Raw genomic sequence first — 15,204 nt, 5'->3', positions numbered from 1 at the left:
TATTTAGGTGCCTATCCTGCTTTAAGCCACTTACATTGGTTTGCTTTCAAGCAATAATTTTATTTTTCCCCCTTGTACTCAGCCATGGATTAACCGTGCTCAGGCTGTCTCCACGCTCTCCCTGCAGCCCCACTCACCACTCTCTCAGGTACAGCCCTGTGCTGCCCACATCCCTCCTGTCTGCCCTGCGCCTTGCCTGGGGATGAAGTTTGCTGTTCATTGCTGGGAGATGTTTGCCTGGTTTAGTCACCACTGAGAAGGTGGGAAAGCACAGTGGAAGAGCACAGTGAAAGAATGCCTGCTCTGCAAGCCGTGTGTGGCTGTACCAACTTTTTACCCTTCACTCATCGCCCCTTGCGCCATGCTTGCTCAGCTGCTCACGGCCCCCGTCCCCTCCGGCTGCTGCAGAGGAAGCAGCCCCATGTGAAAGGGGCTCAGCAAAGGCACTGACAGCTCATGCCTGCCATGTCACCATCCCATCCCTGCCAGCGCTTGCACAGGCCCCAGGGGGCCGTGGGGAATCTCAGGGCAGGACTGCTGCTTTTCGGGAAACGACACTTTTTGAGAATGCCACTTTTTAGGAAAGCCACGTTTTGCCACCTCAGGAGTTTTGCAGAAGCACAGCCCGCGCTTGGTGGAGTCGATAGATCACTGAGGGACTGACGGGAACATTTCTGGAAGCAGCACTACAGCAGCGCTGTCGAAACACCTTGGCCTCTGGGCGGGCCGCTGCCCTGACCCCGCGCCTGAAGCCAACTCACGGAGGCGGCAGCCGAGGCATCCGTGAGGGCACCGGGAGCCCGTCCCCGAGGTCAGGGCACGCCGCAGGAGTTGTCTCCCTCTGCCCACCCGCTCCGGCACTCCCGGCGCAGCCACCGGCCGGGCGAGCCGGCTCTGGCCGCCCTTCCCCTCACGGAGCGGGCCTACCGTCCCCCGTGCGCCGCCGTCCCGCCCGCGGCAGCCCCGCTCCCCAGGGGACAGGCGGGCGACGAGCCCTCCGAGGGGGCAGGGACGGGAAGGGGCCACCCGCGGGCTGCGCGGAGCCCGAGCCCTCACGGCGCGGAGGGGCCGCGGCGCGGGAGGGGCGGCCCGCGGGGGCTCCGTGCGGCCGGGGGTGGGACCCGGCGGGGCGGCGCAGGGGGCGCTCCCGGCTCCCCCCCGCTCCCTCCCCGGCAGGGCCGGCGGCGGGGCCGCCCCCATTGGCCGCGGCGCGGCAGCAGCTCCGCCCGCCGGAGCGGCGCGGCGCGGGGAGGGAGAGAGAGGGAGGAGGAGGAGGAGGGAGGGCGCCGGGCTGCGCTGCGCTGCTAGTCCGGAGCGGAGCCTGGCAGCGGCAGGATCGGCGGCGCGGGGTGCGCAGCAGCCGGAGCCTGCTGGACGGAGGCAGCCCCGTCCCCCCGCCCTCCCTCCCCTCGCCTCTTTCTTTGTGCGCAGGGCAGGGGCGGCCCCGATCCATGGTCATGGGCGACAAGAAGAGCCCGACCAGGTGAGCGGGGGCGCGGGGGCGGGCGGGGAGAGGCGGTAAGATGGAGGGAGCGCGGCGCGGCCGCCTCTGCCCCGGCCCCGGCCGAGGGGATGGCGGCGGGTAGGCCCTGGCTGGCAGCCGCCGGCGTGTGCTCGGCCCCGGCGGGGGGAGGCGGCGAGGGGCGCCTAAGATGGAGGGAGCGAACGGGGAGGGGGCGGCGAGCCCGCGCCGCCCCGCCAGGTACGCGGGGGGGCCGGGGCGGAGGGGGGGCCGCGGGCGGGGAGAGAGTGAGGGAGGCTCCTAAGATGGAGGGAGCGTGGAAGGGCAGCAGGAGGAGGAGTGCCGGTGTCTCCCAGCCTGCTGCCGGTGCCAGGGCTGGTGCGGTGCGAGCGCAGCCATGGCGGCTCCGCTCGCTCGCACTCCCCGCTCCGCGCACTCGCCGCTCCCAGACAAAGGGAGGTTTAACAAGGTGGAGGAGGGAACGCGCCTCCCAGCCCGCAAACTCGCCCACCCACCCTCCCACCCTCCCACCCTCCCGCCGCGGGCGGGGGGACGCGGGCGGCCCGGCCCGGCGGGTTCGGCCCGGCGGGGCCGGGGCGGAGCTCGGCGCCCCCCGCACCTCTCCGGGCCCGGCCCCGGTCGGGGTTTGTCGGCTGCTCCCGGCCCCGCGGGAGAGCGGCGGTGCGAGCAGGCGCTGGGTTTTGGGGCTCTGTAACATGGTTTCTCATGTGTGTGTTTTCTTTCTCTCCTCCTCCTCCTCCTCTCTCTCTCCTCCTGCCGCCTCTCTCCTCCTCCCCAAACACACACGTACACACACACGCTTCCCCTCTCCCTCCCCCTCCTCAAGGCCGAAAAGGCAAGCCAAACCTGCAGCCGACGAAGGCTTTTGGGATTGTAGCGTGTGCACCTTCAGGAACAGCGCCGAAGCCTTCAAATGCAGCATCTGCGATGTCAGGAAAGGCACCTCCACAAGGTACGTCCGCACCTTTGAACGCGGCTCGTGTTCCGCGCTGGGCTGCGCCGACTTGTTGATTTTTTTCTCTGTTGCCTGGATATCGGCTGGTTGCATCCCCTCTCTCCCCCGATGCGGTCCCTTCTGTCCCTGTTCAAAAGCTCACGGATTTTAAAAATTCTCTTTCAAGCGTTTAATTGGAGCTGGAAGACATGTTTCGTGGATGTGGCAGCAACCTGGATCTTTTTGTTCTGTGCCTTTTTTTTTTGTTGTTGTTGTTGTTGCTGGTGTACAGAGATCCTTTTGGAGATGCACAGCCAGCCAGAAACGCTCTGACTCGGTTTGGGTCAGATGGCTTTTTGTGGTTTGGGTGGAGGTTTACCTGTGTCTCTAAAGGAGTGGAAATGATTTAGGATTAGGGAGCGAGAAAGGAAACGGCTGAAACTAAAGATGCCGTGAGAACAACTCTCTCCCTGAGATGTTGATCTCTCGGTGGCTGTTGTCATCAGAAAGGAATCGGCTTTGTGCTCAGTGTGGGAATGGTGCGGGTTTTTGAAAGCTTTAGCTGTCAGGTCTCTGTGATTGCCTTGCTCTGAGAAACTGTGGAGGTCTTTGTGAGATGGTGAGTCTGACATGCAGTAGTTAATTTAATCGCAAGAAAGCCCCCAAACTTGCTATTTCTCAGTTAGAGGGTTCGGAAAGTTTGTCCTGCCAGTATCAGTTGTCGTTAAAACAGGCATGTGGTGCTGTGCTTTTCCTTTTTTTTTTTTTTTTTTGTGATTTGTTCTACCATGTTGATTTCTGATTTTGTTCATGTTGTACCTTCCAAATTTGAGTTGCCATTGCAGTGCTCTGCCAAAGAAATAGTCTGGGAGGTTTCCATTGTGAGAGGCGTCGTTTTCCTTGAGAGCAGCTGTCTATTGAGGTGCTCTCATCAGCAGGCTGTTTGCATGACTTGGCTGTCTTGGCTTGATTGACAAAGGAGGTGAAAGCGTGTTGGATTATTATTGTTCGCACTGTGCTTTAGACAATGTGAAGTGCCTACATTTTTAATGGGGAGCATGTTTTCGGGCCATTGAAACTCTCTGAGTTACAGTAACAGAGCGCTGAAGTGCTTCACTTTGCTTTTTGTGATGCACATCAGCTACAAGTATCTGTGCTTTTTTACAAAATGTACAGAGGTGTTGAACTTAAACCACTCAATAGCGTGGTTAGAGCATTGAGTTAGGTGCAGCTTTGGGACAGCAGCGTTCTGCGCGCACCTGGAGCTCATTCTTGACTCGTTCAGTGTTATTTAGTCGTGCAGCTGAACCTTCCCAGCACGTTTGATTGCTGTGGGTTTCTGCTCCTTGGCTTCCCGGCAGGCTCATGGAATGTGTTCCTCCTGCACTTGCCTGGTCCTGGACTGCTCCTCAGGAGCGTGGCCGTGCTGTCCCCAACGCTCCCAGTGTCACACCAGTGCCTGACTGCCAGTGGGAGCACAGCCCTGATGAGATGTAGGAGCCCAGATGGGATCTATCCTGTATTCTGATATTTTCATTGGCCACCATGCTGCTGTTCATTTGGAGAGCAGCAGCCTGCTCGCACAAGCCTTTGCGTTTTTATTTTTTGAAGAGATAATTTTCCAACTGTTTGTTGCAGTAGTAGGATGGTTTGTCTTTTAAAGGGCCATTAAGAGCAATAGCAGTCGATGATTTCAGGTTAAGAGCTGTAGCCTTACTTGCAGATGTGATCCTCGGGTCTAGAACATTGTAATTCTCTTTAGCTTTTAATGGACCCTTATGAATGGCTTCTAATTTTAATTCATTTAATTCATCAGCTTTCTATTCATTTTTGCTGCTTTTAAAATGGCTTTTGTTTGTAGAATTTGAGAAAGTATTTAAAATATTCAATGGCCCATCATGTCTTCTTGCATATTTGTATAATTTATGAATAAATGTAACAGAAAGCAGGAGTGATTGAGTGTTGTGAGAGAGCATTGTGTACTGGGAAGTTCTGGGAGGTCAGAGCTATTTGTGGTGGTACTTTGAATTTTATGGTATGTGACGTACGAGTCAGTGCTTGGAAATTATTCAGAATTTTTTAAATAAATGACTGATGTAAAGATACATAATGAGTTATGATTGATAATTTATTACTTGAAATATAAGGTGTCTGATGAGCTTGACTTTTAAGTTGCAATTTGACAAGTTGATGACACTTTTCCACAGTTAAAACTGCCTTGCTTCATTGTGACTTACTTCAGTAACACTTACGGAAATTTATCAAACTCACTTTAAAAAAGAACAAAAACCTCAACCAAGTAGTGAAAGACATGGTGAGGCAACTGTTTTTCATCAAATTATTGTGTGCAATCACAGCATGCCCAGGGATTTTTTTAAGATCTGGTATGACCTACTTCCCCCCTCCCTCTGCTGTGAAGCCAGTTATTTGTTGTGGAATTTACTTTGGCTGATAAATATTCTCTTATTTAAGAACTGGTGAGGCCCTGAGCTAATTCTCACTGTGTGTATATTTTTTCAGACTCAATATAATCTGTTGGTGTGTGGGAGGGGTGGCTGGCAGCAGTTAGAAGTTTTATCTCCTCAGATCCAACTATCTCCTTTCCCTAGGATCTTGTAAAAGGAGCTTCAAACAGCAGTGAGTTTTAGAGCTGACCTGCCAAGTCAAAATCCTTGTAGAGGCTAAACAGTTAAATTGCACTCAACTGTTTTTTTCAAGGAGCTGTTTATAAATATTTCAGGTGCACTTTTAAATAAAAATTAGGTCAAATCCATCTCTGAAGAATTGTTGTGCAAAGATTATACTAAACCTGTAGCACTTGAATACTGGATTTGTTACAGTATGTCACTAACTTCCTTTTCTCACCTGGATTCTTGCTATTTTATGGTTAAACTTTTATTACTTTCTATTTAGGCAAGTATGATGAGTTTTTTACTGTTTCCCTTCTGTGAGGATGATGGCACAGACACCAGCTCTGTTCAGCACAGAGCTCAGCTGGGTGAGATGATGATTGAGCTGGCTGCAGAGTGAGCAGTGGGGAGCTGTTTGCTGGGGCTTGCAGTGCCTTATTCCTTTCCTGGAGATTTTTATTGGTGTCACAGCACAGGGAACTGCTGCTGGTCACCGCTTTCACTTGTGTCCTGTGGCTCTTGTGGTGGTTTGCTCTGGTGTTGCAGCACCAGCCCCTGCACTCAGGAGAAGACTGGAACTGCCAGGAAGTGTGCTGCACAGATGCAGGTTCCTTTCCAATATCCATTGCTCCTTCAAACACGGAAGGAAAGTTTACTTTGGATTTCCTAAGAATGTGAGGGCAGGATTTGGCCTTGTATTTCCTGTGAGTTCCTATTTGGGGGTAGGTGATGACTCTCTGTTTCTATTTGTTTTTCTTAGTGGCATTCTTGCTCTTCTCTTTTGGTTCTCTGATAGTTTACATATATTGTGTTCCTGTACACCTCTTGTAACTTCCTCTCTCCTCCCAGGCAGGGCTGGAAGTGTTCCTACATGGGATTATTTTCAGACTTCATTGTGAAGGTGAATATTTGCTCCCCTCCTCATGATTTCAGGGAAACTGGTTTTTGAAACTTCTTTTTGGATGAATAGGCAAGTGGTGTGATGTGGTGGAGCTTCTCTGATGGTAATTGTTCTCTAAATTTGGGATGAATGCTTTTCTTTTCCAAACCCCACATCCCCTTATCATCAATGTGCCTTGAGTACAGAGAAATGCACTTAAAGTCAGTGGAAAATGTGAAAGCAACAAATGGATGTCTGATATGCAAATTAACAAAACAATGGGAGCTTTTACTACAAAAGCGAGTTGAAATATGTGTGTCCTCTGCAAGTATAAATTGAACGAGCATTTCTGTTTTATTTGTTGCTAATACCTGTATGCTTGAAGTGCAAGGTTTGGAGTTTGCATTAAGTGATGTGAATGTCCACTTCATTGTGGAATGCCCAAGGACTGATGACAGCAGTGCTTGACCTTCTTGCCATCCTTGTTTTTGAGGGGTGGCTGAGCTAAAACTTGATATTTATAAATGAATTCTTTTTTATGGAACAGATGTGTCAGATACTGGCCTTTGTTTCCCTTTAGTTCTGCAGAAAATTTTCACGTTTGCAGGATCTGAACTACCACCTTGAAGGATGCAAACTACTGTCCATGGCACCATGGAGAAGTATTCTCTTCTGCATCCAAGCTGGGCTGACCAGATTAGGCACCAGATAGTCCTGCTATTCCTGGAATGAGGAATCAGACTTATGATCCTGACCTTCATACAAATCATATGTGCCCTGCTTATTTGCCATGTGTTTGCAGGACTGTTCTGAAGACTCTTGCAGTGATGTGTGGCTGTGGTGTAGGTTGGAAGCCAAGTGGTTTAATTTGGTTCTCTCAAGTTAGTTAGCTTTCACTTGCATAAAGGTGGGTTTTATTTAGCATCATAGCTGGCCTTAAGATGGCCTAATTTCTATAAAAATGGAATATGTAACTTGTCTAAAAAAGCTGTTGTGGAAGCAGTGTTGGTGCTTTTACTCTGGAATATTCACTATTTGTCTATTTAAATCTATTGTTAAATCATCCCTGTTTTTCCTGTTGATTGCTGAATTTAAATGGCTGTTGGATTAGCAGGAGTGAGACATTGGCTGCACTGGAGTTGTGGCAGTGTTCCACTGGAGCATCCACATCCTGAGGATGTGTCCCCTCAGGGACTGCTCTTGGGGTAGGGGAGGGTGCAGTGGAACTGCCTGGGCACTGCTGGAATGCACAGTACCTATTTGCAAAATGTTTGCCCACGTGCCAGGAGTTCTCAAGATCCTTTTTGTCTCATCCCTTATTCACCAGCACTGCCTAAAAGTGAGTGGCTGTTACTTAGTGGATTTGGGGAGTGCTGCTGCTAGCTCTGGCAAACCCACCAGGGCAGAGGAGCCAAGGGCAGGAGCAAACACCATCTGACAAGCAGACAATGCTGATGGTTCACAGCAAACCCTGAATTCTGGGGCTGTGGTTTGACAGCACACCAAGTTTGAATCTGTGACTTGTATTGCTGAACCACATGTGTCTCAGCCACATGGCTTGGAGTATTGATCCACTGTGAATGACTTCTGGTACAGATTCATGCTACACTTAGTTTTTACACCAGCTTAGAGTTAGTCTGTGAGTTTTCAACTGAGCAGATGAAGCTGTTCAGCTTCAGATCAGCTATTATCTGTCAGCCTGGTGCAAGCATAACCCTGGCATAAGATCTGTGTCTTGTACTTTGGCTGTTTGAAAGAAGTGAGAGTTGTGTCCTGATTTGCTCTCTGCGGTGTTTGGCTCTGATTAATGATCTCATTACCATCACCCCAGGATTTCTCTTAGATCTCAGCACCTCTGGGAAATCATTCTCAGCAGGGAGAATCCTCAGTGTTGACGTGCAGCACCAAGGCAATACCCCTTTGCTATGGTTGTCAGCTTTGGGTACCTGAGAAGCTGTGGGTGGCAAATTCAGTAGGGAGTATGGTGGTTCCTGTGACTCACTTTGCTTCTATCATATTTTTTCTGAATGTCCTACTAAGTAACAACAGCTTGTTGTTTTCCTTCTTTTATTAAGATAAAAGATCTTTTGGTTAAAATAAATAATAAAATCTTCAACATGAAAAAGGGGTGTTGATAATATTTATGTAGAGTACGTTCAGGTTAATTGTGGGTGGTAGGATTTAATCTCTGATTTCTTGTGGAGCCTCTCTGAAGATCTAATGGATAAACTGTGACACTGAGCGTGTTAATACATCACTGATAATATGCAGTGTGGATATTATTCATTTTTCCCTTCCTCCATAGGCTGCTTTTCTGGGAGATGGGAATCTAAATCAAAGTGTGTATGTGTGTGTAGGAGGAGAGGGCATGCAGCTCTCTTTTATTGCTGTGAACAGACGTGGAGTCCACTGGGATGCTGACCCCTGGCTCCCAACAGGTCCTTGTGGGGAACTGGTAGGCAGAGGAATGCAGAGCAACTTTCTCTGCATGCCTTTCTTAATTGCCCTGATTGTTTCATGTTGCCATCAGCTGCTGCTGCTGCCTTTGCAGCGCTGGTGGGTGTGTTTGCACCCTGATGTGGGGTTTGTCTGCTAAGAGGAATTGGTTGAACTGGAAATAAGACAGTGTGCAGTGTTGCCCAGAGTGATAGTTGAGAGGAGGGAAGTGGTGGATGCAAAATGTGGTTCCCTGTGGCATCCTGAGTGTCCTGTGCTCAGTGTTGGTGTTCCCCTGCAGTGTGCAGCACTCTGGGACTCTGTTTTGGCTGAATGTTTAGTTCCCTGAAGAAAATGCATGAGACCCAAGACCCTCATGAGGGGTGAGAGGAGACAAGAAGTGTGTTGTGGGCTGGATGGGCTGTTTGGCTGGCTACACCTGGCTTTGTGCTGTGACTTGGGCACTCCTGCCATAACTCTGGGCGAGTTCACTGCTGATCTTGAATCGGGTGTCACTCCTACTCCAGCTGCTTTGCATTATTGGTTGGCTTATTGTTCCTTGCTGTGGCACTGCTCCTCTTCTTCCTGCTCCACTGTTCTTGAACAGACAGGTCCTTCCAGGGTCCCTTGGTGAGGGACATAGAAGTTCACAGCACTTCTGGGGAGTCCTGCTGTCTGCAGGAATATGGCAGCAGAGTGAGACACAGCTCCTGCATCAGGCAGAGCATGTGCTCTGCTTGTCCTTTATTTCATGTGCATCTCTCCTTGTCTGGGGAATTCTTCTTAGGAGGAAACCCACTGGCCTATTTTGTGGGATTTCAGGTGGTTCTGTAGGTTAGTGGGTTCCAGTCCTGCAATGTAGGTCACTGGCAAGGTGTGCTGGAGTTTTGTAATGTACAGCTCTGACCTGAAACAGGATTTATACAAACTCTCTCTGTGCCTGTGCCTTGCAGTGTACTTTCTCTTTGCACTGGGCTATTTCCTCACAAGGTAAAAGGAGAAATTTGGCCATTTCCAGAGAGAAGGAGTGTTACAGGAGGGTTTATGAGTGTTTATTTAAAGTTGTTTCAGACAGGTAAGGGCAAATTTCCCTTATTGCCACTTTGAAAAGACAAGGAACACTGAGTAGCCCATCCATGCTACCCTAAGCAGATGTCCAGGATTACAGGATACACCAGAAATAACGTGGAAATGCCTCCATTACGTTTATGTAAGTTCCTTTTACAGCTGACATATGCTAAATACATTGATTGTCTCTGTGCAGACAGATTTCCTTTACAAGCAGAGCTCCTTTTTGCACTTTTTTGTTGCATCTGGAGGTACAACCAGATCCTTAACATTGCTCTTCCCATAAACCAGCTATTAATTAGGAGCATGTTCTTTGTAGCAGAGTGCTAATTGGTACACCACCAAAATCACTGCCTGTTAAACATGGGAAAGATAGTAATTCTGACTGGCTCAAATATAAGTGAGAGAGAACAGCATCACTTCTCTCTGCTGGCCCACTGGGTTTTGTTTGACTGCTCACTAACTCATTGTATTCCAAATCATGTGAATCTCCCATTCTCCCAAATTTAATTGCTTAAAACTGGATATTGCTTTGATAGTGTTTTATTCCTGAAGTTCTTTCTGTGTTTCTGAAAGTTCAAAGTACACCCCCAGCCAATCTTCTGTTAAATAACAGTAAAAATTCACGAGGAAAAGGGCTTGTAGGGATCTAAAATATGGCTCATGAAACCAGGAGACCTGATTTGAACTGAATGTGGTCTTTTATAAGGCACTGGTCTGGGATCGTGGAGCTCACCCTTATGTCACAAGGATCAAGGTACTGAAAATTCAGAGAGGGAATTTTTGCAAGGGTGTGAAGGGACAGGACAAGGGGACTGGCTTTAAACTGGACAGAGGGCAGGGTTAGATTAGGTATTAGGAAGAAATTCTTCATAGTGAGGGTGGTGAGGTCCTGGCACAGGTTGCCCAGAGAAGCTGTGGCTGCCCCAGCCCTGGAACTGTTCCAGACCAGGTTGGATGGGGCTTGGAGCAGCCTGGGATAGTGGAGGGCATCCCTGCCCCGGGCAGAGTGGTTGGAACAAGGTGATCTTTAGAATCCCTTCAAACCCAGGCCCTTCTATAATTCTCTGTTCAGAAGTTCCAAAAACTTTAGTTTTAGGATCTTACCAGATTGGTCATCTTTAAATAAAATGGAAGCAAAACAAGTTAGTTTTGGATTTTATTTAGGGCTAAACAAGGAGTAAATGTTTAGACATGTTTTCTCGAGCAGATTGTTTATGGGGATTTCAGAGTTATAATGAATTGTTTGTAACATGCAGAGGTGCTAAGTGAGATGAAATATCTTGCCTGAGATAAAGCTGTCTTCTTCAGATTTATATTTTTGAGTAGACAGAAGTGAGACTGATCATAATCTAAAATATTTTATCTGAACTAAATTATTTTTGTGCATGTGGAACTGTGGCTGGGTAATTCATGTGCAGCTTCACGTGGTCCATTTGGGGAGGTGGAGAGAGGATTCAGAACTGCTGGGATTTGGTGGCTTCAGTGGTGTAAGGTTAATGAGAAAACTGCCCCCAATGAGTGGAGAGTGTGGGTTACTCCCTGCACCCCAGTCTCAAATGTGCAGTGTTTTAGAAATTATAGGGGTATTTATTAATGGAATAGAATGGCTCTGTTTTGGTTTTTTGGGCTTTTTGGAGGGTTGTTTTTTTGTTTGTTTGGTTGATTTTTTGTTACCTATGTAGTAAATAAATACATGGAAGGATTTATATTTTTTTCACTTCTGTTTGCAGGTGACAGTGGGGCTTGCATGATGTTAATGTGATTTCAGCCTGTGTAAGAGATGCTGGAGTTCACCCTTTAGCAAGTCAGCTAGCTAAATATCCTCAGGATGCCATTTTTAATCTGTATGATTATATTCACTGTCTGTGTTATAATTTGATCAAGAAATTTATGTCTATGGGACGTGTTTCATTCCTTTGTTTAATTAAAAAGAAAAAAGATCTAGTTTAGCAGAAGGATGTAAATCTTACTTGTCCTGGGTGGACAAAGCATGCTGATCTGTTCAGATTGCTGGAAATGTGTGTCTCTGCTGAAATATTTGGCTCTCATTCTATATCTTGGAGCTCTTATTCTGAAAGTGCTTTCACTGTTTTTTTGGAAGTGGCACAGAGCACTTTCTCTTCCCGAGATGAGATTTCAATAAGAGAGGCAATACACTGATGGATGGTGGCCCTGTGATGGAGTCACTCAGCCAGTGCAGTCATTTGTCTCCTGGGGATCCAGGGTAGAGCACATCATTAGCAGCAGAAGGGGAGGCTTCCCTCTGTAATGCTAATAGGGCCAGGGAGCTGCTTGGTGCCTGTTTGCTGCCATTGCTCCGTTATTACAGGTGCCTTGAGGAGAAATAAAACCATTTTCATTTGTTATCTATGGGTGTGGATCAATTTAACAGAAATATTTAATAAGCTTTAGGAAATGTTTGTGATTTAGCATAGTCTTAGCAAGTTGTAAACCTGCATCACGTAAAAATGGTGAATTATTCTGGGGGAATTGTGTGTGTCTTATTGGTTTTACACACAAGCAGCTTGAGTGGTGGAGAAGAGACAAGCAGCTGGCTGATTTGAAGGGCAGTGGGTCTTAATTGGAGGAGAGGTGTTGAAAGGGGAGCCCTTGGGTAGCACAAGTTACTGCAGCAGTCTGGTGGCTCTGGGATTCTGTCAGAGCACCAGGGAGGGAGGGTGGCTTGAACAGGGACAGCTGGGGCTGTACTGGTGTGTGGCAGCAGCACTGGGCTCAAGGTAGCTTGGTGTGCTGGGCATCACCCAGCTGTGCCCAGGGAGGGTGAGTTATCCTGCACACTGCTCTTCCTCATGGCTGCTTTGCTCCTTTCTGGGCTCTTGGGAGCACAGCAGTGATCCCATAGCAGCAAGCCTGGACTTCCCTCAAGGTGGGCAGGAGTGCTCCTGTTGTGGGATCCAGGGCTGCAAACCTTGTGTAAGCACAATGTGTGTCCAGAGGTGGTCAGTTCCAACAGGGCACACATAGAAGCTGGAAATGTTGGGAGGAAAGTATTGTTCCCAGTGGCTGGTGGGTGTTTCTGTACCCTCCAGCACTGTGAGCAGGGGCCTGGCAGCTTGGACATGACTTTTTTCCCCAAAAAAAGTCTTAACTTACTGTGAATCTGCACATTTAAGTAACTCACCTGCATATATTTACCTGTCTGTAAAGAAATTGCACTATGAAGTCCACATACAAATTGTAGGAGGTAAAGTTCAGTTTTGGGAAACACTTTAGGTTCTGAAATGTCTTCTCCGAAACTGCATGTGAAGTCAGACTTAACAAACAGTGTTTATCTTCTTTTCTCTGAACTCTATAGATAATGGTTAAAAAAAGAGCAAGGGCAGGCAGACAGCAAGTGATGCTGAGCTGCTGGAATGGTGTGCTGGGTACTTTTTGTACCTTTATGTTCTCTTGTGTACAGTGATGTCTTTGCTCCTGAAGAGAAATGGCTCAGCTTTGTGGTACTAAAGGCATGGGTTGTCAGAGTTGTGCAATTTTACATAGGGGTTAGCAGAGCATGCTTTGTCATGGGTGTGGGAATACAGGGCTCTGGCAGCAATTAAGAGTCATTAATTAGGAGTACTTAGTGCCGGATGTGAGTCAAGTTAGTTGTGAGTTGCTTAACTTCTGAGGTCAGGAAGATCTGATGCATCTGAGCCATGCATCCATGGGACTGTGGGGCTGTGCACAGGGATGGGCTGGAACAGCAGAGCTCAGACTGAAATGTTGAGCTTCATGAGATGATTTATTGGCAGTGACAGTTTGGCAGCACCTCTGCCAGCTGGGAGCACACATTTGCATTCAGAACCTCTGAAGGGTTCCATGAGGTTCCTGGCTTCCATCAGCTGGGAATGTACAAGTGCACACCAGGAGTTTACACTGCTGGGCTCAGACACCTGAATCAGCATTGAAAAAAGCAACAGAGAAACTTTCTGGTGAGGAAAAGCTGTTCTGTCTCTATGAAGGGGATGATTATTTTCCAATTACAACTTAACAAATTGATAGAAAAATCAATGACAAGCAGAACATGGGCAGAATATCGTGTGCTCTGTGAGTGCATGGGAGATCACAGCTTCATGTTCAGCCTGTGCACTGACAAAGATGTAAAACATGAGGACAATCTCACTTCTTGTGCCTGAAAGAGGCATTGTGCTGCCAGTGGCCCAGCATGTCAAGGCAGTAATGGGAAAAGATCTGTAATAATGTACCTGTTATAGTTCTCAGGGTTTTCCCTAATGTGCAGGGACAGTGAAGGATAGCACTGAGCAGTAGTTTGGTTTTATTTCCATCTCTCTAGTTTTTCCTGTCTTGCCATTTTTTGAGTTTTAAGCCAGACTAACTTTCCCACTGGCACTCTGAATTCAAAACTCTGAGCTTGTACAGCTGTGTACTGCACTTACTTGTTTATAAAAGCTGTCACAAGCATGAGTGGTTTGTTTTTTTTTCCCCACAAAGGTGTAGTGTGAGGAGCAGGTTTATTTAGTCACGGCTGTGGGAATACAGACATTGTGCTTGGAAATGAGTTTAATAACAGTTGGTGGCTCTATTTCCGAGTGTGCTGGCATCTGCAAGTCTGCCTTGGTTCAACAGGTAGCTGATGCTTGGGGAGAATGTGACCTTTTGCTCCTTGCATTGATTTTTTTGAGTCATTTCCAGAGGCTGTAGAAGCAGAGCACTTTGCTGTCAGCTGCAAGGGCTGGATCAGGCCTCTGGGATTGAGGCACTGAGAAGAAAGGGAATAAGTTGACATGAAACTTAACATGGTTGTCTTTTGTGATCTTGCTTTTTTTTTCTCCAAGACTGTTTGTTCAAGTAGATGTTTTTAATAGATAAAAAAGATTTGAGAAATGTGTTGAATAAAGTTCTAAACAAAGACTTCAGGAAATAGCATTTTCTGTGTCCATGTAAGCAGAGAACTTCTCAGACTTCTCTTTGGTCTTCCTGGAGCCTCTAAAGTCTGGACAGACTGAGACTGCTGCAATTCTGGATCATGTTCTTTTCTGTTTGTTTTTGTGTTTGTTTTTTTTTTTTAAAGAAAGCACCTCTGTGACCAAAGATTTCTTGTTTTCAAGCAGAATGTAACAAAAACCCAAGAGATTCACCAAATTTTGCAGAGCTGCAGTTTTCAATGAGCCTGATCCACGTTCTCACTTGTATCAAAAAGATGAGATTCCCTCTCCCTGGAGTTGTAGCCATGTCTTTGCTTGTGTACCCAGCAGATTATTAGTAGGTAAGACAGGTTGATTATCATGACTTGCTGCTTTCCCTGCTTGTTCCAGTTCAGGGTATTATTGTTAACAGCTTTTAAAGTCAAGTTCCTCCTGGAAGAATTGCTGGCTTCAGGCAGAAAAAGTTTTCCAACCAGTTCTGAACTACTGGGACTGTTGAATTTTTTGAAATGCTGTTAACTGCTGCAAGTACACCTTGAATCATGTATAGCCTGAAGAGCATCCTGGGGGTAGCGAGACATAAATAATTGTTTAATTGCTCTGCTGTGTAGCTTACATCATGTTGAGTATATAGAAAAACCTGATTCTAAACAGTATTTTATGGTAACAGTTCTCTGAGTATGAAGATGAGCATTTATCCCAGTGAAGTTTAATGTGATGGTAAGCAAGACATGCAAATATGTCTTGACTTGAATTTAAGTTTGTTAATAAAAATGTTGCCAATCTCTCAGCTTTCAGATGTTTGGTAATTATGCTAACTAAAGTCTTGAAGAGTTTTAAAAGGAAAACATCATTCTATTAGAAGGAAAAACTTTGTCATT

General features: G+C 47.3%; 1 protein-coding gene across 1 annotated transcript in view; it reads left to right on the top strand.

Annotated features, from left to right (window-relative positions):
* The first annotated feature begins 1,250 nt into the window (after positions 1–1,250).
* Positions 1,251–15,204, top strand: part of RYBP (RING1 and YY1 binding protein) — a 38,227-nt gene continuing 24,273 nt past the window's right edge. Inside the window, exons 1-2 of the mRNA XM_058813046.1 lie at positions 1,251–1,483; positions 2,310–2,435. Of these exons, the coding sequence (XP_058669029.1) occupies positions 1,452–1,483; positions 2,310–2,435 (158 nt within the window). The 5' untranslated portion in view covers positions 1,251–1,451. The remainder of the gene's footprint in view (positions 1,484–2,309; positions 2,436–15,204) is intronic.

The sequence above is a fragment of the Ammospiza caudacuta genome, chromosome 12, assembly GCF_027887145.1.
Source record: "Ammospiza caudacuta isolate bAmmCau1 chromosome 12, bAmmCau1.pri, whole genome shotgun sequence".
NCBI lineage: Eukaryota > Metazoa > Chordata > Aves > Passeriformes > Passerellidae > Ammospiza > Ammospiza caudacuta.
This window is presented reverse-complemented; position numbering and strand designations above follow the sequence as displayed.